The 27,189-nt window shown below is 38.0% G+C and overlaps 1 protein-coding gene across 7 annotated transcripts in view; it reads right to left on the bottom strand.

The window, feature by feature from the left end:
- PTPRK (protein tyrosine phosphatase receptor type K) overlaps positions 1–2,439 on the bottom strand; it is a 560,500-nt gene extending 558,061 nt beyond the window's left edge. For 4 of the 7 annotated variants that reach the window (XM_082729857.1, XM_082729852.1, XM_082729855.1 and 1 more), the window contains exon 1: positions 2,083–2,428. In XM_082729857.1, the coding sequence (XP_082585983.1) occupies positions 2,083–2,179 (97 nt within the window). In that variant the 5' untranslated portion in view covers positions 2,180–2,428. Of the gene's footprint in view, positions 1–2,082 lie in introns of all 7 variants that reach the window. The other 3 variants (XM_082729854.1, XM_082729853.1, XM_082729856.1) reach the window with 3 other exon arrangements.
- Between the last annotated feature and the right edge of the window lie 24,750 nt (positions 2,440–27,189).

Below are 27,189 nucleotides of genomic sequence, written 5' to 3'. Positions count from 1 at the left end.
ATTTGGTAAAATTACTTAGAACTGGGTATCTAAGAACACAATTGTTCACTAGAGATACCTAAACTCCAGGGTTCAAAAAGCTCATCTGTACATTCTGTTGGAAGGAGTTTAGTATTTACTAAAAGGTCAATAACATTTAAAAGGAGAAATACAAAAGTTTCTTTACTGCTGAAAATGTATCCATCAGCAGTTGCAACTCTGGAATACATGTAAATCTAATCATGCAACTGGTAGAATCCAAACTTTCAATTAACAAACTACATGCCTTTTGAAGCGTACGCTCTCAATGCAGTGACAAACACTGTGCAGAAATCAATACCCACTCTAACTTGCCTGCATATAATGACTTCCATCAAGCATGGTTCCAATACCAACCAGCATTATATGTCAGAGATGCATTCAGCAGTAATGCTTACTCCAGAAAGAATTAAATTAAGCCATCGGATCATTCACTGCATAGATCTGCCGTCTGCATACATCACCAATATACACAGCTTTTCCTCTACATGCTGCATTTCATAATATGCCTTAGTGCACAACACATACTGCCACCTGAATCTGTGGTCTAACTCCTTTCACAGCGTTCTCCGGGGGAAGTGGGGGGGGGGGGGGATGTAAGGGAAATAAACATTACTCCGGATCACAACAATCTGAGTTTATTTCCAGGAAGCAGTGCAGCCACAACACGGAGAGAATCTGACAAGCGCAAAGTAAGTTCGTTCTCCCCATTCTGCGGCCTCAGCCAAGAGCGCGGCTGTCACTTGCCGGGTCTTCTCCGTCACCCCTCGGCCACCAGCGTGTCTCCATCTGCACCAAGACCCAGGGCAGCCAATGCGCTTGCCAGCCAAGCTGAGCTGGGTGAACTGGCCAGAAAAGTTGTCAGGACCGGCGAGCGGCAGACAAGCGCCCGGGAGCCCGCTCCCCAGCATCCACCAGGTGAAACTTCAGAGCCCCCAGAGGAGAGAACGAAAGAAGCAACTAACAGAAAAGATAACAAAACTGGAAGCGTAGAGGACGGGACTGGGAGAGACGGGGTTCCACGGACTTCTCTGAGTGGCTTTACCAAGAACCCAAAGAGCCAACTGCAAGACCACACCACATCCCTCCCTTTGGGCTCAGCCGATTGTCGCTCGCAGCCCCCAGCATCGAGGCGGGCTCCGGGGGTCACCGCGCCAGCTTCGCCGTGCCTCCGCTGGAGGAGTGGTTGCCACAGCCAGGGTCCGGCTTCCCCAGTCCGGCACCCAGACCTCGCTGCCCAGGACGGCTCGGTGTGGGTCCTCAGAATCATATTTCAAAATATCTTACAGGCTCCGCCAGCACACACACGGAACGTACTCCACGCAGCGCCCTAACCCACAGGGCAAAACCAGGAGCCGCCAACGCTGGGGGAGGAGAAAGGGACTGGGGGAGGGACGGGGAAGTAGTTAGACAATAGTCAAGGGAGGTTATTCCCGGGACAAAAAGCACCTGGCAAAGCGCGCGGAGGTCAGTCCCTTCCAGTCTCCACATTTCTGACAATGGCTTGGGGGGGGGGGGGGGGGGTATCCCTTTTTTTTTTTTTTTTTTTTTTTTTTTTTTTTTTTCCTTAAACGCTCTCGAGGCAGACAGCAACAAGCCCACACCAGGAGCAAAAGAGTAGCCGGTCCCCAGAGTCGTTAACTACTTTTTCCTTCTCTCTTCCCCGGCGTGGTGCAGCGTGCGCTGGACGCGGAGGCTACCAGGTTCCCAAGAAAAGCAATGTCTCCCCACACTCCCGGACAACTCTGCCAGCCTTGGCCCCGAGCGAGCCTCCGAGAGGAACAATGGGTCGCGGAAATGAAAGTTACCTGCGCCAAGTGGCGCCCAGCCCGCTGCCCCGCGTCCCACCTACCACAAACTCTGGGGACATCGCTCCCTCTGCCCGGTGCCCCCGTCCGGGCCGCCAAAGCTTCCCCCGAATCCTTGCCCACCCCCACTACCCCCCCCCTCGCCCCCGGCCCCGGCGAAGAGACGGCTTCAGCCCCCGCGAGCCCCGGGCCGGGGGCATTCGTCCGGCATTCAGAAACCCTTCCCGCTCCCACGCCCACCTTCCGGGCCACTCACCTGCGGAGAACTGGCCTTGGGCCGACCCCAGGGGAGACCGAGGGGAGAGAAGCAAGAGCGCCACAAAAACAGGCAGCGCCGCCGCCGCCGTATCCATGTCGACTTTGGGAGAAGTTTCAAGCCGCTTTGCAAAGAGCTGCCGGCAGAATCGCCGCGAAATCCACTACCGAGGTGCCGGCCGGGCCTCGCGGGATGAGGGCGGGAAGTCCGCCGCCGCCCGCCGGCACTTTTTCCTTCTTCGCGGTCCCCAAACTACCTCAGGGGCGCAAGCGTCGCCCGCGTCGCCGGCCGGCTGCGGCGGCAGCTCTCCATGCTCAGCGGAGGCTGCTCCTGTTAGTCAAGAGTTACTTTGCTCGGGGAGGGACGGGGGCGGAGCCGGGGGTGACGTCGCCCCGCGGGCTCCGGGAGCTTCTGAGGAATGCAGGCTCGGGCGCGGCGCCGCCGCCTCCTGCCGGAGAGACGCGCGCCAGCCGCGGCCGCGCGCCCCGCGCCTCCCGCCGCCTTTGTTCGCCGCCCGCCGCCGCTCGAGGGAGCGGGCGGGAAAGGGGACCCGCGCCGCTGGCTGCCCTGTTGCAGAAATGGGAGTCTGAGATGCGAGTGTTTGGTGCGCCGTGTAGCGGGACCGCAGAGGACGGGCGCGGAGAAAGCCCCAACGCCGGATCCGAGGCGCCCTGGGCTTGGGTCCCTGCGTGGAGGTCCCGCCGGAGCGGATGCCGGTAGGAAGAAGCGCGAGTGTAGAAGCGCCCTAAGGAAACACCCACCTGCATGGAAAACTCACTGTTCCTTCTTCCTGTAATGAGGACTAAGACACCCCACCCCTACAGAAAACTTCTTACTCCTTACGATATAAAAATAAAACTTGAACCAAAATAAACGTTCGGTAACTTTCCAGTGTGAGCCGCTGGCGTGTCTCCTTTCTGGTTTACTTGTCATTTGCCCAATATTTGGATTTACTCTCTGCTTCGCGGACTTTTTGCTTGTTGTTCTGAAACCTCCCGGCCTCTTTCCGTTTCTTCCCTCAGGAAGAACCTTCCCTCAGGGCTTAGTATGCTTTCTTTTCCCGTAGGTCTGCTGGAGTAGAAAAGGTGTTTTGCTTTGTTTTTAATATCGAATGGGTACTTAAGACAGAAGTATTTAACAAAAGGACTTTCCGTTGACAATGAAAATGGCAACCAGCGATTTCATCCGGAGGAAAATGATGTTCTATTATGACAGTGAAGTATTTTACAGTTTGCTAGTTCTTCAGCAGCTTGAAGTGGTTTCACCATATGCCACATTTACTTGCTTCTGTGAGAAGACTATTTAGTTGTGCACTATATTCATTTTTGTAAAATTTTCAAATAAAATAAATGTCACAATTGAATAGATATTTTGATTGAGAATTTTACTGTCATATATACAATTCCTAGAACAACAATCTATTGATTGACATCTGTCAGGTACTCATATCTTCAGCCTTTGTAAACAAGACAATGTGAAATCTAATTTAACATTCATATGATTTATTTACCAAGCAATATATCCCTCCTCTATACAAATTAAATATATGCTATTAATAACTAAGTTTATGATAGAAACAGAAATATATATATGTATATGTATATATATATATATACACATATATATGTATAAAATCAGGAAGAAAAAGACTTTTAAAAAATTTTGCTAAGAGTACAAGCTTGATTAAACAGAATTTGGAGTCTTCTGGCTGGCTCATTAGCACACTGACTAGCCCAACGCTTGTCAATTCAATTCAGCCCAGTAAAATTCATTTTTCCTTAGGGTACAGGGTATAATTTTTTTTCAACTCACTAACTTAGAATTGTTCACGTATCACTGTTACTATTTCTTTGATTGAGGGACATTCCTAAATCCTAAGTAATAAAATACTGAAGGTCATATATTTTCTTTTTGAAGGAGTAAGCAGAACTTCATAAAATTTAACAGGAATATACCTCATGAAAAACAAACAAAAACCCACCATCCATATACTAATACTTTCTTGAAAGAAAGCTGAAGGAAGTTCATAACTTGGTAGATTTGTTTAAGCACACAAAATGCTTGTTTGAAAAATTGACATATGGTGTTGGGGAGAGTCCACACACATTTTACCTTGCTTATTCCTTGGGTCAACTGGCAGAAGATTGATTTCACTTTACCTATCCTGTTATTAATAACAGTAACAGGCAATGTTTACAGAGCACTTAGAACGTGCTAGGTAGGCTCTGACTTAAGAATGCAGTGTCTCACTGAGTTCAAACAACAATTCTTTGACATTGCTACAATTATTACTCCCATTTGACAATTGAGGAAACAAGATTAGGGATTAAGTAATTTGGTCATCAGCACTTCTATGAGTGAAAAGTGGGTAAGGGGAAACAGGCAAGAAAATTCTTGAAAAGGAATCAGCAAACTAGCAAGAATGACTTCTGAACAGAAGCCAAAGGAATAAAATAAAACTTTTAGATAAGTAAATCGGTCCTTTTGTCCTTAGTTGTCACAAATGCTGGCCATAATAACTAATGCTGGCCAGAGTGGATTGAAATCCTTTGAGTAGAGTATATTTGTCTCCACAAGGTATTTGGCAAGTATTTAGAACTTACTAGATCTCCGTTTATTTCACAGAAAATAGAATAAATGAATATATCAATCAATCCACAGAAGAAATATAAATTTGGTATAACTTTTAGAAAAAGTTAGTCAACATGTATTTAAAAATGACTAAAATGATCATATTCTTTGATCTACTGACTACTCTAAGGAAATAAGCCAAAATATGGAAAATGCTGTATACACAAAGGTGTTTGTCATTTCCAAAAAGGAAAAGTGGAAATCACATAAATGTCCAACAATAGGCAGATTCACAAACGTTATCTAGATAGAATATCTCACAGCCACCAGAAATGAAAGTTATAAAAAAAAAAAAAAAAAGGAGCAAGTTGCAACATAAGAAAATGCATATAATAAAATGTTGGGTAAAAAACATCAGAAGACAGTGCGAAGTTTCAGTTCGGGAAGATGAAAACCTTCTGGAGATGCACTGTAGTGATGGTTACACAACAATGTGTACCTAATACCACTGACTGCGTACTTAAAAATGGTTGAAATGGTAAAATTTTATGCAATATGTTTTACTACAATAAAAAAAATCAGAAGACAAAAATCAAAATGTAGTGCAATTACAACAAAAATAATGAAGAGTGGAAAAAATTAACCATGATATTGATAAAATTGGTAGTAGATATAGACTAATAAAATTTCATAATTGCCCTTCTCTATTTTCTTACCATTTGGAGTATATGGTGAGAGTATATCCTTTAAAGAGGATAGGTTTGTTTTCTGATTGCAGATTTACCACACAGTAACTCCAGTCATGAATTTAGATCTGTATTTGAGAAAATGTTTTCTGTGAAATCCCAGTTTTATCAAAATTTCCCAAGTATGTTTGGAAAATAGGGTCTGAAGATCAGATAACCTTGGAGAACACTGAACTGAACAAAGTTAAAAGGTTCCTTTACCAAAACAGTCTTCTTTTCTTTATAGTAGTTTTTCCATGGTTATCAATATGGTATTAGGCACTGTGAATCTGGAGAAGGAAAAAGAATGCAAAGTTTCTCAAAGTTTTGGACCATGGAACTCTTTAATAAAGAAGTATTTCTCACAAGTAAGATTTCAGGGAACAGAGTTTGGGAAGCACTGTCAAGTAACATTTAATATATATCTCAATTCCTTCATATGAAAATGAGGCTTATCAATCAGATTTTTGGATAACTAAATGAAATACAGTGACTCAAACTCAACGGTTAGAGACACCCACCTCCTGCACAGTGCCTAGTCAAAAAGCCTCATATAACTTTGACTCCCCCAAAACCTTAACTAATAATAGCCTACTGTTGACCAGAAACCTATGGCTAGCACAAATGGTTGATTAACATATATTCTGTATGTTATATGTATTATATACTGTATTATTATAATAAAGCTAGAGAAAAGAAAATGTTAAGGAAATCATAAAAGAAAATACATTTACAGTGAACTGTACTATATTCTTTTTTTAAAAAAAATGCATATAAGTGGATCCATGCAGTTCAAGCCCAAGTTGTTCAAGGGTCAAATATATAGATTTTTAATATAGATATAAATTCAATTATAGATAGAGATATGAAAGGGCCTGGATGATAATAGTTGCTGAGTAAATATTAGTTTCCTTCTTTCATTCCACCGAAGGATTAGGCACAAATCTATACCCAGCTGAAGCAAAGTTTTTATTTACCCAGTGACAGACCATGAGTGCCCACAGCATGTGTTTATAAGCAATTCAATAATATTCTCAGCTTGTTAATAACAATTAATTGCCTACATATGCTTTTCAGTTTGTAATGCCTATTCACCCACATGATCACAATCTATCCACCATCTATCAAACCCAGGAAGATTGAAGCCAGGGCAGGTACTATCACTAATTTCACTTAACTGACAAGGAAAACCAAAGCTTTGAGAGATTAAAATTAGCCAAGTTTTGATGCTGTTCATTAACAGCTCTTGGACCTGGGTATTCTGACCACGAATTTCATTCCTACCTTCCCGCCAATGACTATGCACTTCATTCTCATCTCTAAAAATGTTCATTTGAGTTAGAGGCAGAATCCTCAATGCCAATTCACCATACTGAGCCTCTTAGGCAGGCAGGTGGAAATGAGTTTCTATTTTCTCTTTGCAAAGAGAAAAAAGAAAAAAAAAAAAAGCATTTCCTTGCTGTAATATTCTTGCATGGGTATGTATATATTCAGGAGGGGAGGGGCAGGGAATTTCTGACAAGAAAGTCCTTGAACAGAAAGAGCAGGGACTTCCAGAAAGGGGGGGTGGGCGGGAAGTGCCTGTTATGTCTGTGAAACTGTTGTTCTGGGTGGGTGGTGGGTCTTCCACTGTAGGGCAAAGCCCAATTGCTCCCTGGAGTAGTGCTGGGACCTAGCCAATTACTACTTAGGTATTGACATCAGAACATCCAGGAACAAACTGAATAGTGATGGCTGTGTGCCTACGTCTCTAAAGAAACTCTTCTCGCTATATGTTCTTATGTAATTTTGGATCAAATGGAAGAAATGCACTGTATTCAAAACCAGAGTTATTTTGTGAGTCCCTTGAACCCTTTAAAAAACCCATAACTTGGGATTAGTTCAGAAACACTAGTCAAGAAAATGCATGCTCCAAAGGTTTTATCCAGGGAAGAAAAAAAAAAAAATTGAGCAGCTTGAGAGCTCGGTGTTGCCAATTTGGAAGAGCAATTTGCCTACAGCTGGATATAATTAACAAGCATGGGTCAAAAAGGAAGCCAATCATAAAAGTGTGAATTGGATAGAGGTGGAGGGATGGGGACAGTGACAGTCACTTCAGAACTGATGTATTCTGACTTCAGAGTCTCTCCTCAATTTCAAAAAGCCTAGACTAATGATTAATAAAAGACTGAACTTAGAGGGAAAAAAAATCGGGGTCTTCATAGTAATGTGGTCGATAAATTATCTTTTCTGGAACACTATAGGGTGCCTTATCCACCCTTTATACTCGCAAGTAATTTCCATGGCAAAAAGAAAAGAAAAGAAAAAGTTGTTTTGTTTTGTTTTCTCTCTCTCCTGGCTCACTAGAGGAAAAAAGGAATAAAGATATGAGCAATATAGTATCTCATTGAATACTGTTTGAATTCTTTTAGTCTGAATGGACCAATTATCCTGAGGTATTTTGTATGTTTGTTATTTTAGTAAAACCAGGAAAGAGGATAACTCTTACAACTAATGAAATTCATCATGTATTCAGTAATACATTTTGCAGGGTTAAGAGCTCATATGCAAAGTTGCAGCCCGAGAGAATTAACACAGCAGAATGAGAAATCCTCTAATGATTATACTCCTTCCTTCCTCCTATTTACTTCTGAAGGGGGTTGGGGGCCAGCTCCACATATGGAACCCTGTGGATCTTGCCATCTTTCTTCTCTGCTTAGTCTGATCTCAAGACAGAAAGAAATAGAATTCTGAACACATAATGTGGTACTTCCAAGGCTCTGGAGATTTTTCTAATCCTCCAAATGTTCTCCAATAAAATCTTCCCTTTACATTGTTGGTGCTGCCACAGCATTCATAACCAGAGGAAGTCTGACAAGAAAATGAGCCATTAAAACCTACACACAAACATAGGGGCTCATTTCAGTGCTGAAGTCCTCTTAAACTAAAGCAAAGAATTCATTTTGTCATTTGCAAGCATTTATTAAGTGTACAATACAGTGCTAGTTACTCTATGGGAGATACAGGAGAATTAGTAATTTACATTTGAATTTAACAGACCAAAGAAATAAGAGAAAACAAAGTATATTGTTGTGTATGTGTGTGTGCATAATATATATGTACAGTTGCATGTATAATAATACACTTGCACACACGCATATCTCTTTAATGTGAAAGAATAGAAAACAAAGTATTCGGTCATGGTGGAGTACAGTTAGAGGGAAAAGCTTTTGGGGACTGACTAGTTTTGAGCTACATCTTGAAAAAAGTGATGGTTGTAGGACTCCTGACTGGCTTAATCAGTGGAGCACGTGACTCTTGATCTCAGGGTTGTGATTTCTAGCCCCACACTGGGGGTAGAGATTACTAAAAAACAAACAAAAAGAAAGTGATGGTTGTGACTGGCAAGAAAAAAAGAAAAAAAGTCCCAATGCATAAACCAGTTTTTGGAGGTTGAACTCTTTTTTTTTTTTTTTTTTTTTTTGAGATTCTATTTGTTTATTTGAGAGAAAAAGAGAGAGAGAGAACAAACACAGGAGTGGGGTGTAGGGCAGAGGAAGAAGCAGGCTTTCTGCTGAGCAGGTGCCCCAGTCCAAGACTCGATCCAGGATCCTGGGATCATGAGAGGAGCAGAAGATAGACACTTAACAGACTGAGCCATTCAGGCACCCCTGGAGCTTGAACTTCTCACTCAAACTGGCTTTCTGTGAAGTAGCTTGCTCTTGATAACTGTCCAAAATGTGTCTCCCATTGACTTTGATAGCTGCCTATCCTGGAGATGGGTTCTTATTTTATCGTTGAATGTTTTCAAATCACCTAAGAAGCCTTGTTGGAAGATGCCTAAAATACAGATTTTTCATAACATCAGTTTGTGTGCTTTGAAAGCTTCACAATTGCCTAAACTACATAAGCCCAGGAAACAGTCCAGTAGTAGGCTTACAAGCCCAGTAGACTATTAAAATCACATGCAGTTTCTTTGTGGCCATAATGAAATAGTCAATTAGCCCTTTTACTTGTTGACAACTACTGCTGATATAAACCATGGGTCCACTGATCTCAGCAAAAAGTCAGAGACCAATAAGCTACAATAGTCTGGGGAAACAATCGAGTCTGAGTTGGTCTAAAACTGGTTTCATTTGTGTCTGCATGTGAAATGGCCACATAACTATTTTGTATAAACTTTAGAGAAGCTCATTGGACAAGGAGAGTATACACAAGAAATAATAATATTAGATAATTTTTAAAAACATTTTACTTGGGGTGTTAGGAACAATAATGACAATATACTATACCCTCCTCCCCAAAATCCATCTCCCTGGAACATGTGAATATGTTCCTTTGTATGGCTAAAGAGACCTTGTGGGTGTGATTAAGGTAACGATCTTGAAAAGGTAATACATCTGAGGAACATCTTGGGGGGCTCAATGTAATCCACAGGGTCCCTTTAAGAGAGAAGCAATAGAGTAAGAGAGATGTAAGCATGGAAGCAGAAATCTGAAAAGAGAGAAAATGCTATATTGCTAGCTTTGGAGATAAAGGAGGGGACCATGAGCCTCCATATGGAATGCAGCCCTGCTGACACCTTGATTGTAGTCTGGTGAAGAACACTGCAGACTTCTGACCTTCAGAACTGTGAGATAATAAATGTGTGCAGTTTTAAGTCACTAAGTTTATAATAATTTGTTACAGCAGCAATAAGAAGCTGATACACATGGGTTATCTCATTTGGTCCTTATAGCTATTAGACACATCTTACATGCTCAAACAAGGAGTAAGAAAACTGACACTCAAATAGATTAGGCAAACCTCTTAAGTAAGCAAAGGAGCTAACAGGCAGACTCGGGCCCTGACTCCAGAGTCTACAGGGTTATGAAGTATGCTGTTTCAAAACACTAATTTTGAATGGCAAGAATATATTGAATTACCACAAAAAGGCGATTGTGATAGAAAATTTTAAAAATATATTTGCAATTCTCTTCTGTATTTGCAATGAATACAGATCTTAGCATTCTGTTACAGTTCCTTTGCTTTAAATGCTAACAATCACATCCTATTCTGATATAATCATATTGTTTAATCAGAGAAACACATAAACTGGAAGATAGCCATTGTCAGTAGTTATTTGGAAGATTTAACCATCATTTACATTTGATATATTTTCTGTCCTAACTATCATTATGTTGTCTTCTATAGACTGTGAGCTATTGAAGGGCTGGACCTATAGTTGCTCTATTTTCTACAAGGCCTGCACCCACATCTTTCCATACACTTGCTTAAATCTTTTATATGTGAATCTTTTGGTCATAAATTATAGGGATCATTGCCTCCTTAGGAATCTAACTTTAATTGATGAATAGACTGTCACTCTAATTTCCTGGACATTAAGAATTATCTATTGTTTTTCATTGTATCCCTGTCCATAAAACAGGTACTGTCATAGAGTTGTTCAAATAATGATAGTTGAGGGATGGATGGATGGATGGATGGATGAAAAGACTTTTCAAGGTCAAGTAGTTTAATAGTCTGGCAGGTGAATGTGTAGAATTCTGAGACAATTAAGGAAGAAATCCCTGGAGAGAACATTAACAACAACAACAAAAAAAAACAGAGTAAGAAAATCTTAACTTCCATACCATTTGAAGTTTAAAGTATCATTATGATACAAGATACTGAAGACCATTTTTTCCTTTATTCCTTTTCTATTTTTTTTTTTTTTTGCTTATAGCTGCAATATTGATCAAGAATGGCAACTTAGTAGTTTATACTTTTGCGTTCTTTCTGCTGATGAAATATTTTCTTTTAGGTATGATAAATAACTGTCAATATCACTTATTTACACCCAGAGATATTGATGATTTATAATCACATCTCATCGTTTGATACTCAGAACTCTGTTTCTATTACAGCAATGAAATCTGTGAATCTAAATCCAAGGTGTCCTGGGTAAAGTGAGATTGCACCCTGAAACAGTTTAGGGATTTTTAGGTAGCCTCCATGCCCAATGTGGGGCTTGAACTCACTTCCCTGAGATCAAAATTAACATGCTCTGCTGACTGAGCCAGCTAGATGCCCCCAGTGTAGGGCTGCTTAAGTCATCTAAGATCTGAGTGTTCGGGATTTTACCCTTCCTACATAGATTCAAGAAGGGAAACCTAACTTCATAATCCTTATTCAAAATGTTGCCTTTTGGGGATGCCTGGGTGGCTCAGTGGGTTAGGCTTCTGTCTTCAGCTCAGGTCATGGTCTCAGGGTCCTGAGATCGAGCCCCACATCAGGCTCCCTGCTCAGCAGGGAGCCTGCTTCCCCCGTCTCTCTGCCTACTTGTGATCTCTCTGTCAAAAAATAAATAAAATCTAAAAAATTGTTGCCTTTTAATCAAAAAACATTTTAGGAAATAAATAGTGATCAGGTTAATGGCTGAGAATCCAGTTACTGGTTACAAATCCTTAATTTGGTGATTTGAGTAAGATACCCCTCCTTCCAGCCTTCCCTGCACAGCCTAATTTTTTTTTCTTCATTTACTTAATATTCACTGTGCACCTCACAGTGCTGGGTACTATTTTAGGTACTGCTAATACAGTAAGGTGCAAGGTAGGCAAAAAGAATCTCTGTACTATGTTTATGATCTAGCAAAGAGAGATGGGCAATAAACAAATAAATAAAACATTACAATTAATATTGCAATATCTAAAAAATATCAGAAAAAAGAGAGGCTTTTATTGCATTTTGTTTTTGAAACTGAGACTAGGTTCAGTATAAAAATGTTACTAATGTTAAAATGTTGACTCCGTATAAGAAAGGAATACACGGTTAATGGGTAAGAAAAAATCTTTTTCCTAAATCATGTGTATTTCTATTTCATGAAAAATGTGTAACTACAGGAGTTTTTATTTTTACTTTGGCAGCTAGAGCGAAATTTGCCGTTATATTTAGTAATTATGTAGTTGGTCTACTTTGTTATATGTTAAATTTCTAATGATCTTATTTTACTAGTCTACCCTATTTTCCTTTCACTTTGATTTATTTATTCATTTATATTGTAATGTACTAGTTTCATTTTGTAAACTAAGAGCTAAGTCTACCACCAAATAAGCAAACTGATCAATCAATTGATTGATCGATGGGTCTATTCCAGGAGAATGAGTACTTAAGTTTTGCAGATTCACAGAACAGATCAAAAGGTTCTACCTTCCAGCTTCTTAAATATTTTTAGATGAAAAAATGCCAAGTCACAGAAAGTTAGGGTGTCTTATCTGAGATTTCATGGTGCATTCTTAGAGCATGTCCTAATCAACCACTTGTCAGGGTGAGATGGGAATGGGGATGGTTTCCGCATTATGAAAAGCTCTTGGTTACAACGTAATTTACAGTTATACATCTCCAAATCACAGAATTCTACTAGCTTTTGAGTTTCTATGTCCTCTATGTGACATTCTGCCCATTATTCTTGGATTTTGAAAGAGATTAGGATGACCCATCAGGTCCTCCAGATTCTTAATAAAACTGTCAAGAAAAATAAATCTTGGACAGAATCTACAAATCTTAGCAAATGGACATGTTTGAGACTAGGTAAGACACTAGAAATGTCTTTAAATTATCATAGCCTACTCCTGCATTTAAAAAAATCTTGTGATTCAGATCTAAAGATATGATTTCTCAAGAAGAAAAATGACACCTGAGTTGGTGACAAGACCCATCACAGAGGTATTTTGTCCAGTAGTAATACAGCTGCTGATCAGTTTACTAAAGAGCCCAAGGGGAGATTAATTATTTAACAGTGGAATAAATTGCAAAGTTGGCCCTAACTACTTCAATACAAATTGAAAACACCAGACTCTGCAAAATTCTCAGCAATAATCACAAAAAAGGCAAGTGAATTTGAAGCTAGGTTTTCTAATTTTTCTATCATCAACATCTCCTTTTTCTGCCTCTTCACCCTCAGCCTCCATTTTTCCCACTCCAGCCCATCCAATTACCTCCACTCCTCCATCACATACGCCCACTTCTTGTTAACCAGAACCTTCCTAATATGGCCATTCCCCTCTGCATCTTTTCCTCCTCCCTTCCTTCCTATATTTAATGCCCTGAGCTGGGCACTGAGGAAAAGAGAGATGGAACACAAGGAGCTATATATCCAAGAGCATAAGTTGCCATCTAATGTTGAGAATGGGACCAGGGAGAATGACGTGGGAAAAAAGAATTAGAAATAAAGGCAAATATGAGAAGCACAATTAAGGTACAAACAACCTGCTGTAAAAACACAGCTGAAAAAGCAATTAATTTCTGTCATTTTCTAGCAAGGATGGGTGACAAATATCTTTACTCTGTGTACTCCCCTCCCATCTGTTTCTCTCACTTCTAATGGGGACAATTTGGGATCTGAGTTGTCAGTTTCTGCTACGGAAATGTGAAACTGGAGGATGAAATTTATTCTGATGTCAACCACAGAAGAAGCTGTCTTTAACTTAATATAGTGAGAAAGCAGTTTGGTGCCCAAATCTCTATGAGCAACAATGATCCAAGGTCCCTGTTGCCAGTTACTGCTTTAGGACGCCCCCACCCCCATACTAGTTGCTTTCAGTCATGTTTTCTCATCTCTCCCTCTCTCTTCTAACTTCCCAATGCCTTCCTAGAATTTCCCAGTGTTTTGCTTTTGCTGCCTCACTAGTTTCTCGTCCCAGACGATTCCAGCTGCTGTACACTTCAAGTACAGACCAATCCACGTACCAGGATAACCTTGACTACCTACAGGTTATGAATTTGGGGGTACTCTTTAGAGTCACTTTGCCTAAAATGCCAACATCTTATGAGTCTTGTCAAATGTTCAAATATTCCCGTGAGGGTAGAGCAGAAGGTCTATGTGTTGTTTATACATCTATTGGAATTATTTCCACCATCTAGAGGAGATGAGCTACCTTCAGAGGCTAATTCACTCATTCAGCCACTATTTATTTAGCATCCTCTTACAGGTTAACTTGTTACAAAACTGAGTAATCTTGTCAGTCCCATACCCTGGTTGGGGAAAGAAACACAACTTTGATTTTAATAAGTGATAATTATTGGGAGTAGGAACCACCAATTGCTGCCTTGGGAACTGGGTAAAATCTCCAGTGAAAGGACTACAGATTTGAGGTAAATCTTGAAATTTAAGTTGGAGTTGGCCAGAGTTAGGGAAGGAGGGGGAAAAATTGGAATTATGATACTTTGAAATGGGGAGGTTTTGGGTGAAGGCCAGGATAGAGACTTGAAGCAGCCAGGAATAGCATAAGACACTGTGGGTAGGGGAAAGGAGATAGATTCAGAATCTGGGAAAAAATGCCAGAAGGGAGAAGGGAATAGGGGAAGATTATAAGACAGTCTGTGACTATTTTAAACTTTTACCATTGAGAGCTTGTTTTAAGAGGCAAAGAAACAAGGCAGCTGGGATTACATTAGTGGGATAATTTAGAAGAAATTTGAATATGAATAATGGAACTGACAGTACATGAATTGTCAACATTCCTTTTAATTGACCCTTCCCCCAGCACCTAAGATCTGCATTGTTTGTTTTACAGAAATATGTTAAAAGGCACAGAAGTCCTGGTTCTATCATTAATTCGCTGCTTATGAGTACCCTAAACTCCCAGGGATCTGCTTCTTCATATTTCACAGGAAAGCATGGGAAATGATGATCCCTAAGATCTCTTTTTCAGTCCTAAAGGCTATGGTTATTTTTAGGTCTTGGAAGAATTGTGCTGTGTATAGCACTATCTAAATAGACACAATCTCCTCCTACTAGAAACAAGAGCGTTACCAGAACTTTGGCACCAAAGAACTCAGGGTTTTATTATTTTAAATTTTAAAAATAACTTTTCTTCATTACAAAAATAACACAGAAAAATTCAAAGGAAGAACTTTGTGACACATTACAACTCCTACCCACTTGGACACAACCATGGTTAATACTTGGTGTATAGCCTTACTAAGAATACTGTTATTTCCATTTCATATTAATAGTGAATTATTCTCTACTAGAAAAAGCTGTTTGTTTGCTTCTTCTAGAGCCAAGAGATTTTTTATGCACACACACACACACACACACACACACACACACACAACAATTGAGCACTTCATGGGACTCAACAAATCCAAGCAGATTTCATTCTTACTAAAAAGTCACTCACTGTATATTACGTAAAGGTAGAAGAATTATAACTCAATACAAATGTCTTCCATGTGATTGCAGATTAATGATGCTTCTTTAAAGTGCTTTCAAGGAACATATTCAAACATTAATAGGTGTGATTTATGCTATATGTGCCATATGTCAGATACTGTACAGAGTACTTCCTTTGTGCTACTTTTAAACCTTGAAATACTGTATAGGGCAGGTATTGTGACCCCAGTTTCACAGATAAGATTTCAAAGGCTTGAAGAGGTTAACTGACTTCATAATGGCCACATTTCTAAGAAAGAGCTGACCCATGATTTGGACCCAGAACTTCCTGGTACAAATGTCATCTTCTTACCACAATACCAACATTCACCAAGCTGTTATCCAAATAATACTAGTGTCCTGTGAGATAAGACTGTTCTATGAAAAAAAGCTTTATTGTTTGCAAAACATTACACTGTAGGAAAGAAACATTTAACTTAACTCTTGGTTTCTTCTATATATTTATATACGTAAAAGAGTACATATACACACATTCTTTGTAAATATACACGCCTGCCATTTATTTATTTACTTACTTATTTATTTTTATTCTTTTATTTTTTTGAGAGAGAGAGATCATGCAAGCCAGGTGTGGGGGAGGGAGAGGGCAGGTGGGGAGGAGCAGAGGGAGAATCCATACTGGGAGTTGGGCCCAACCCATGGCTCAATCTCACAACCCTGTTCTCTTAGTCTCTTAATCTTACTTGGACACTACACTTATATTTTTCACTGATGGGCCTTTAGCCACATCACCCTAGAGACCAACGCCAGAAATAATGAATGAAGAAACCCAAGAATTATTCAGTGATCTAGGTTTTTCCCTCTGTAGTCCAATTTAAACAATTATTGCCCATTGGGAACATTTCAGACAAGTTCAGGGAACCCTGCCTAATAAAGCATACAAATACCAAAAGTCATTATTTTCTTTGAAGTCTCAAGTACAAACAGAAAATGATTTATCATAAAGTTAATAAAGCTTAATTTATAAGCCCCATTTCATGGACCCCTTCCAAAACCCTGAGAGGTTTCTAACAATAGTTCATGTAACCATGAGCTTTTTGTAACATTTGCAGAGAAAAGATATTATACCCACAATTGCTTAAGACTTTCTCTCTTTTCCTTTCAGTTTGCCCTGCACTGTGTTTTGCCCTGCTGAGTGATATTGGAATAGTGGTAAACTTTTTTTGGTATTCAGTTAACTAGACATTTTTGGGTGTCATAACTGGGGTGGGGAGTGAGAATGTTACTGGCATATAGAGGCCGAAATATGCCAAACACCTGGAATTCACACCCACCAATAAAAACTGATTGGGTCCCAAATGTCAATAGTGTCAACTCTGAGAAATCCTGGGTTAGTGGAATACATTTTTGTGGTTTGCAATTACTTTTATATAAAGTTAAGGTATTCCTGGTGGTACTGGTATAGAAACAGCTTTCATGAATACTTGGTGCTGATTCACCCAGGGTCATTATATGGAGATAGAAGAACAGAGGTTGTATATAAATTGGTCCTATAGTCATTGACACTAGAGGTGTGTCAGTGGTGAGGAAGAAAAAAGGGTTTGCAATATATGGAGCCAGAAGCTAGTCTGAGATAATTTTTTTAAATATTGAACATTAAAAGTAAGAGGGAGATCCCACTCAAAACAGAAGTCTTCTTCTGTTAAGAATTTACTCATTGGGGCACCTGGGTGGCTCAGTGGGTTAAAGCCTCTGCCTTCAGCTGGGGTCATGATCTCAGGGTCCTGGGATGGAGTCCTGCATCGGGCTCTCTGCTCGGCAGGGAGCCTGCCTCCCCCCCACCCCCCCACCCCCGCTGCCTGCCTCTTTGTCTACTTGTGATCTCTGTCTGTCAAATAAATAAATAAATAAATCTTAAAAATAAGAAAAGATTTTACTCATTAATGCAACATGTACAATTATAAATGCAGCATACTTTTTTTTCCCTTTTTAAAAAAGATTCTATTTATTTGACACAGAGAGAGCACAAGTAGGGGAAGTAGCAGAGGGAGAGGGATACTCAGGCTCCCCACTGAGCAGGGAGCCTGATGTGGGGCTCAATCCCAGGACCCTAGGATTATGACATGAGTTAAAGGCAGACACTTTACCAACAGAGTCATCCAGGTGCCCCTGTTTCATCCTTTTGTTGAGAATTATGTGCAATGGAGTTTGTAGAACTCCTCAGATTGTAGGACACGTGCCTAAAGCAGCACTATTAACATTGTGTGTGTCTGTTTTTAAGGTCGCCTATTTTTAACACATGCCAACATAGGGGCATCATGGCATGACATTGCCCACCATGACTTACAAGATGGAAATAAAGTTTTCTAAATTAACATTAATTTAAAACTCATTTGATATACCAGGTTAGAAGACAGATTAAGTCATTTTTTTTCCCTTTATGGAAACTACAGGAATTGTTATATAAAGAGGTGCTGAGGAGTGGGGTCAGTTAAAATTAGGCAATAATTCATAAAAATGTTGTTTTCCTTGAATTTTTGTGGTTTATTTGACTTGTCAGCCTTCTAAAATATGTACTTTGTTGTGATTTCCTTCATCATTTTAAATACTCACTTTGGAATCTAATTATTAAGCTTAACTTCTTTTCTTAAAAAGTGTCCCCAAAGCTGTATTAAACATTAGGCTCCACAGAGCCTAGATATTCTTCTATATATACATTTTATTTTGATATAAAATCCTGAATTGGTTTTTCTTTTATTTCTTTAAAGACAGTGTTTGCTTCCTACTCATGGCTCATTGCATAAAGCAGCCCCACTGAGAAGTCCATTTTTTCCCTCTTCTGCTGTGTCTTACTAGGACTGAAATATTCTCTTCCATTTCCTTTACTTAATGGAAAATGAAGATGCAAGAAAAAAAAATCCCATTTCCTCTGTGAAACCTGCTGCCCTAGAGTCACAAACATAATTTATGGATTCTGGCCATGCTTGCATTCCTTGCCATGCCAATAAAGTTTATTGAAATTGGAATTGGAATTAAAAAGCTTAAACCAAAAGAACCATTCCAGAGGTCAGAAAAATATATATATGTAGGCTATAACCAAATAAGAGTGTTGCTCTACCTTCAGCCAGACTGTAATGTAAGTTAGCAAAAGCCATTCTGTTTTATTTTTTTAATCCAAACTAATCATGTAAACATTAAGGAAAATTTTCATTTTTATTTAATATTTTATGATCTAATACTTGTCATTCCACATTAGAATAAGGATCCAAGAAAAAAAAAAACTTTTTTTGCCTTATGGCTCAGAGTTCTAGGGCTTTACGATTTATAGGGAACATGACAAAAAATATCTATGGTGAGGCTAAAATTACTAGTCAGGGTGAACATTATAAAAATGTAAGTAAAAATGAATTTAAAAGTGATATGAGTACATTGAATTGGTTGAAACGTAAAATCCCACAGAGAAGTATTTGTGGATTGCTGCAGGGAATCTACATTAAAGTACATTATTTCATGCAGAGAGAATCTTACTGAAATTATAAAGTAGTCCTATGGCAAAAAGGAAAGAACAACCCACAGCTTTACAGCAGCAGTCAGGGTAACAGCACACATCTCAAAATAAATCTCTCACACTTTCAGAGGAATAACTCCTGCTAATCAAATGTCTCAAAACATCCGGGCACTCCTTGAAGTTCCTTGCACATTCTGGCCACAGAGACAGAAACGTAGGTTGCAATAGAGCATGATAATATTTCGGAGATGCTACTTTAGAAACATTTCTAATTTCATTCAAATTTAAAATGCCCCAGTCTGAGAGGGAGACACAAAGCTGATGGACATCAAGAGCCCTAGATTGCAGATTAGGGACTATGTGAAGCTAAAAATAATTAATTGGCTGGATGTGTGGGGGAATAATAGCACATATCGAGCATTTGATGTCTGATTCAGCGTCTTATACTCTACTTTGTGTAGTTCTGAAGTGATCGGATAGGCTTGCTGCCAGAAACTTCTAGGGCAAAATCTATATACTTCGATGTTTTAGTGGGATAATTTGGTCAAGAACTCTATCGAGAGCTCAGCATTAAGAAAAATATCTATGTGATTCAATGGTTTTTTTCGTAGTATCAGGAAAAAAGGGAATAGTCCAATATAAAGAAATAGTCAGCAATCTAGAAAGAGAGAAACTGTACATAGCTGGGTAAATTTCTTCACCTTACCTGTAAAATAGGTGACAGTACATATATGAGCTTATTGTGCTAAATATGAAATAATAGTTATGTACGGCGAAGTGACTTCACATGGCACCTGGAACAGAATGGTTTTGTTGTTATTTTAATAGTTATGTCCTTCTCTTATTTCTTTAATTAAAAAAAAATTTTTTTTTAACTTTATTTGTTTTTGCAAGAGAGAGAGAGAAAACAGGAGCTGGGGAATGGGGAGGGGCACAGGGAGAGGAAGGCTCCCGGTTGAGCAAGGAGCCCAACTCAGGACTTGATCCCAGGACCCTGGGATCATGACCAGAGTAGAAGGTCATGAGTAGAAGCTCAACTGAATGAGCTGCCCAGGTGCCCCTCTTCTTTAATTTTTTTAAGATTTTATTTTTAAGTAATCTCTCCACTCAAGGTGAGGCTTGAACTCATAATCTCAAGATCAAGAATCACATGTATTCTACCCAATGAGCCAGCTGGGCATCCCTTCTTTTCCATTAGCTACACGTAGGAGATTATGTTTAAGAGAACATTGTTTGTCTATCATATTTTGAAATTAATCATAATCATTTTGTTTCTTTATATAGATAAGCATTTTGAAATTCGAGGAAGAACATGTTGACAAAATGAAGAGAAAAACTTAGATAATTCACAGAATAACATCAGAATTCATACTTGCTGAGGTATGGGAATGGGGAAGTGACAGTTTAATAGTATTTTACTTTTGTAAGTACTCAGACTACTTTATGTATTCAGCATTTCTTTTCAATCTGTGGGATAAGTCCAACCCAACCTGAATAAAAATCAAGTTTCTGAGAAACAATATTATATATGTAACCCATGCTGAAATTAAGTAAGTGCATATTTAAGCAGGAAGTTTGAACTAACAATTCCTACCATAACACATGAAATGTCTAATGCATTACTCACCAGAATGAAATATACTGAGATTTTTTTCGTTTCTTCCATCCTTTCATTCATTCGTTGATTAATTCAAAAGTTTCAGATAAAACACAAGTCAGTTGGACCTCAGTCTTCAATATACTACATTAAACCTAAAAGATTTCACTATGCTGATTTATAAGGTTATTGTACATAGACCCTGATGATAGTATTATAATGAGATTTCAATGTAATAGGAATATAATTTGCTATTTTAAATATAAGAAATATATTGGGGCGCCTGGGTGGCTCAGTGGGTTAAAGAAATATATAAAAGTATATCTTAAGTATGCCGTCTTGAATATGATATATTACAATTTTTTAAATTTTTTTATTTGTTTATTTTGAGAGAAAGAGTGAGAGAGAGCATGAGAGGGGAAGTCAGAGGGAGAAGCAGACTCCCCATGGAGCTGGGAGCCCGATGTGGGACTCGACCCCAGGGCTCTGGGACCATGACCTGAGCCGAAGGCAGTTGCTTAACCAACTGAGCCACCCAGGCACCCTATTACAATTTTTATAGTTCTGCCTATCACACCACTATTGATAATTCTTGAGTCCAATAATTACATTGGTTTCACAATCCACAGCCACACTTTTCAAAAACTACACAGCCATTCTGTTAAAACTCTAGGAAGATGAAACTGAAGTACAATAGTTGAAATTTAACAGCCATCTATCTATATTATCAGCACTTTGAAAGCTAATGGGAATCTGTTAAAATGTATACATATTTTTTTTCACACTTAAGCCCATCTTCTCCAGTATTATGTAACCATTTTCTTCTTTTCAACATACTGAAATTACAAAATTGAATCCATATTTGTCTTATGGATTGTCTCTGCAAATTGGAAATCCAAAATAATCTGAACACCAAAGGTGTTTTGAAACACATATGATGGCAAAACTTGGTTAAACATGAGGTTATTGATAATCTCTACTTGACACATTTATGGATATATACACATTTCCCTCCAAAAATAACTGTGTCTTTGATTCCAATGCTTCCACAGACTCCTTTATGGAAGTATGCGATATATGGTATATGCGCCACATGATTGTTCTAGAATGCTAAAAGTTTTTAACTTTGATACACTTCCTGCTCCATGGATTTCAGGAAAGAGACAGTATACCTGGCCTTCCTTCAGGATTGCTTTTGTGTATTGGTTTTCAACTTTCCTTCCTTTTTTCTATTTTTAAGAATTCAATAAACTTGGATTATATTAAAGGTCAGTTGTGTTTAGAAATTGATCAAGGGTTAATAATTCAGGCCTCTTTTGTGAGCTATTAAAAGTGGAATTAGAGTGATTTTTATTAGAGAGCAGGAAAGAACACTAGATGTCAAACAGGATTATGCTTTTGAAAATAAACAAACAAAGGAATATTATTTCTTACCATGGCGGGAAATAAAATACTAAATTCTAGGTAATCTTATTTAAACTAGGTACACCTTAGTTTCATTTTATCAACTCACCTCAAAAAGTAGATGCCTGGCACGGTATACTGCCACCAGTCCTCTGAGTTTCTACCATAATCCAGCTGTTTGCAAAGTTTTTGATAGATGGCTCTTAGTGTTCTGCCACCCTGCTCTGCGGATCATGTAATTGTTTACTGTACTGGTCCATTTAACACCCATTTAGTCCCGTATCTCATACATACTCACAGTATTTCTATTTCCTTTCTTTGGCAGATAAAAGAAAACATTTTATATTTTCTATATATGGGATTTTAGAAGTAAAGTTATTAATGCAAAAGAGACGATTTGGAGGGAGTCTATGCTAGATCTTTTCCTTCCTTCTTACGTTCCTTCGCTCCCCTTCCTTCCTTCTTCCCTGCCTCCCTTCCTTCCTTCCTCTCCCTCCCTCACTTAATTCTTCCCTCCTTCCCTCCCATTTGGCCTTTCTTCCTTCAAATGAATATTATTTTTTTTAAAGATTTTATTTATTTATTTGACAGAGAGAAATCACAAGTAGATGGAGAGGCAGGCAGAGAGAGAGAGGGAAGCAGGCTCCCCGCTGAGCAGAGAGCCCGATGCAGGACTCGATCCCAGGACCCTGAAATCATGACCTGAGCCGAAGGCAGCAGCTTAACCCACTGAGCCACCCAGGCGCCCTCAAATGAATATTATTTTTAAGGAACTTTGAAGCATGTAAAGCTCTTTTCTTAAAATAATAATGCTTTTTGCTCATGTGAAAGTTAATCACATAGATATTGCCCTACTTAAAACAGTTGTAATGAACTTTTGTCTTCAGTTATAAAAATATTATTAGCATTTGATCAAATGAAAATACGATTATATCAATTAAACAAACATAGATCATATGTTAATGACATTTGGTCTGAATAGAAAAATAGGAATTTGAAAGTAAATTTCTCTAACTTGGTAAAAATTTTCAAATCACCTCAGATAGATGAAAATATCATATAATAAACTGCATTAAAGTACATAATCTGACAAATTATGACATATGGATACACTTGTGAAAACATCAACACAATCAAGATAATGAACATATCCATCACCCACAGGAGTTTCTTTGAGATTCTTTTTACCCTTTCCTTCCACTCCTCTTGGCCTCCTCCCCCATCGTGTCCTCAGACAACCACTGATCCACTTTATCTCACTGTAGATTATATTTTCCATGAATTTATATAAACAGAATAATACAATGTGTACTACTTTTTTTGACTGAAATTCCCCTTAGTATAATTATTTTGAAATCCACCCATGCTTTTATGTGCATTAATGGTTTATTCCTTTAAATGTTGAGTAGCATTACATTACATGGGTATGCCACAATTTCTTTATCAATTTACTTGTTCATGAATCAAATTGGCTACATTGCAGTTTCTGATATTACAAATAAAACTGCCATGAATATATTTGTGTAAGTCTTTGTATAGACATTTGCTTTCATTTTTTTTTTTTTAGTAAATATCTTGAAGTAGAATAGATGGATCATATGGTAGGTATATATTTAACTTTTCAAGAAATTGCCACATTGCTTTTCAAAGCAGTTGTACCATTTTACATTTCTCTCAGCAGTGTAGGAGAATTTTTGTTATTTTGCATCTTCATCAACATTTGGTATGGTCAGCCTTCTGGTGTGGGACATTCAAGTAAGTGGGTAGTGGTATCCAACTACGGTTTTAATTTGCATTTTTCTACTGACTAATGATGTCAAGAATCTTTTCATGTGACTATTTCCCATCCATATATCTTATTTAGTGAAGTGTTTTTTCAAAGTTTATATCCATCCTTTAAAAATAATTTATTTTTCAGAAGTTTTAGATTTACAGAAAAATTGAGAAAACATGAGTTTCCATGTACTCTGCACCAGTTTTTTCTAACATTTTACATTAGTATGGAACCTTTGTTACAATGAACCAATATTGATTCATTATCCTTAACTAAAATCCATACTCTATTTAGATTTCCTTATTTTTTAACCTAATGTCCTCCATTTGTTCTATGATCCCATCTAGAATATCATACTATATTTATTTCCCATGTCTCCGTAGGCTTCTCTTGTCTGTGGCAGTTTCTTAGACTTTCCTTGTTTTCAATGGACGGGAGTATGAATCCAGTATTTTTTTTTTTTTTTAAGATTTTATTTATTTATTTGACACAGAGAGAGAGAGATCACAAGTAGGCAAATCAGCAGGCAGAGAGAGAGGTGGAAGCAGGCTCCCTGCCAAGCAGAGAGCCCAATGCAGGGCTCAATTCCAGGACCCTGAGATCATAACCTGAGCCGAAGGCAGAGGCTCAACCCACTGAGCCACCCAGGTGCCCCTGGGTCAGGTATTTTATAGAATGTTCCTCTAATTGAATTTGGTATTTTTCTCATGGTCAGACTAGGAAAATAGTTTTTTGTTTTTTTTTTTGAGAATACTATAAAGGTAAAATACCATTTTTATCATATCATATAACAACATATACTATAAACTTGATTTGTCACTATTGATGTTAACCTTGATCACCAACAAAGATAGTGTTTGTAAGATTTCTTCACTCTAGGGTTTCTCTTCCCATACTGTACTCTTTGCAAAGAAGTCACTATGTGCAGCCTACACTTAATAAGTGAGAAATTACACTCCCCTTGCTTGACGGTGAAGTATTTATGTACATTATTTGGAATTCTTCTGCATAGGGAACTTGGGTTTTTTAAATTTATTTATATAATCATTTATTTATATAAAGATGGACTTACTCATGAAAATTTATTTTACACTTTGGCTTATAAAGCAGTATTTATTTTTTGTTGTTGTTATAGCTCAAATTGTTCCAGCTTTGGACATTGGGAGCTCTTTCATTTTGTTTTTTCATACCTTCGACATGACTGCATGTTCTGAGCATTTTACTTTCTGGTTATACATAAGAGATGGTCCAGCTTAATTTTCCTTATTACCATTTTTAAATTATTTTGTTGTTTCCTTATCAATGAGCTTTGAGTGTTCTTTATATATTTTGGATGTAAGCCCTCTACCAAATATAGAATATGCACATATCTTCTCTAAGTCTCTGGCTTATCTTTTCATTCTCTTAACAGTATCTTTTGAAAAGTAGAAGTTTTTAATTTGACGAACTCCAATTTATAATTTTTTGGGTTATGTTTTATGTATGATACTTTCAGTATCATATCTAAGAATTCTTTGCTTAATCTAATGTCATACATTATCTGTGATTCTTCTAAAATCTGTAAAGTTTTAGGTTTTATCTCCTGCTCTTTCTCTGTCAAATAGATAAATAAAATCTAAAAACAAAACAAACAAACAAACAAAAACAAAAACAAAAAACAGAAAGAAAAGAAAAGAACAGAGGCACTTGGGTGGTTCTGTTGGTTAAGCAACTGCCTTTGGCTGAGGTCATGATGCCAGGGTCCTGGGATGGAGTCCCACATTGGGATCACTGCTCAGTTGGCAGTCTGCTTCTTCCTTTCCTTTTGCCACTCCCCTTGCTTATACTCTCTGCTTTCTCTCTCTCAATCTGTCAAATAAATAAATAAAATCTTTAAAATTAGTTTCAGATTTTACTCACAAGTCTATGATCCATTTTGATTTTTTTGTGTGTATGATGTGAAGTATGGATTGAGGTTCCCTTTTGCTAGCCATGGGTATTCAATTGTTCCACTATCATTTGATGAAGAGAGTAACTTTCTTTCTCCACTGGATTATATTTGTACCTTTGCCAAAATACAATTGCCATATAGGTGTACCTATCTTTATACACTGTTTTTTCTTCCTTTGGTCTATAGTTCTTTTTTAAGAATATTTTATTTATTTATTTTGAGAGAGAGAGAGAGAGTGAAAGCATGGGGGGGGAGGCAGAGGGTGAGGGAGAAGCAGGCACCCCAGTGAACAGGGATCCAGATGTGGGGCTCAAACCCAGGACCCTGAGATCATCACACTAAACCAACTGAGCCACCCAGCCACCCATCTATATTTCCATTTTTATACCATTAACAAACTATCTTGATTACTGTACCTCTATATTGTTTGGAGAAAAAGTGATATAATCCTTCTAGCTTTATTCTTTCTCAAAAGTTGATTTGACTATTTCAGTTTCCTTAAATTTCTAGATAAATTGAATCAGCTTCTTAATTTCTACAAAACAAAAATACCTGGAATTTTGAACTGGAACTACACTGAATCTATACTTAAATCTGGGGAGAATCGACATCTTAATAATACTGAATTTCTGATCTATGAACATAATAGATCTCTCCATTTGTTTAAATTTTTTATTTCACTTAGCATTGTTCAGAAGTTTTTAGTGTCTATGTCTCACACAACTTCTGTCAGATTTATTCTTAATAATTTTATACATTTCATGCAATTGTGAATGTTATTTTAGAATTTCAACTTCTGATTCTTCATTAACAGCATATAGATATACAATTGATTTTATATCTTGATTTGTATACTTCAAATTGCTTAACTTATTGACTCTAGTAGTTTCTGGTAATTCTAAAAGATTTTCTTCGTATGACCATGCCATCTGAAAAATGAAGATAATTGTATTTTTCCTTTCCACTCTGAATTCCTTTTATTTTATTTTCTTGTCTTGCTGTACTACCTAAAATTCTATGTTTATTTTAAATAGAAGTGGTGAGACAGCCATTCCAGCTATTTTTTCTGATCTTAAGGAGAAATAATTTTGTGTTTCTCCATTTAGCATCATGTTACCTATTCCATATCTTAACCAGAAAGGATTCAAAATTTTACTTAAAGTAGCCACAGGTTAATTAAAGATTGTGGACTTAATCAGATTGAAGATTTCCCTTTGATTCCTGGTCAGTTGAGAGTTTGTACTGTGATCAAATGTTGGATTTTGCTAAATGTTTTTTCTGAATTCATTGAGATGTTAATAGAATTTTTCTTTTTTAATCTGTTAATATCGTGAATTAGGTGATTGACTTACATATTATTGATTGCTATTTTGCAAAAATCTTAAGAACTATTTCATCTATGGCTATCATAAATATTTGTCTGGTTTTGGTATTAACATGATAGTCCTAGTATCATAGAATGA

This window comes from Mustela nivalis (assembly GCF_964662115.1).
Source record: "Mustela nivalis genome assembly, chromosome: 5".
In the NCBI taxonomy this organism is placed as follows: Eukaryota; Metazoa; Chordata; class Mammalia; order Carnivora; family Mustelidae; genus Mustela; species Mustela nivalis.
The sequence above is the reverse complement of the archived record's forward strand: the minus strand, read 5'-3'. Positions and strand labels throughout refer to the sequence as shown.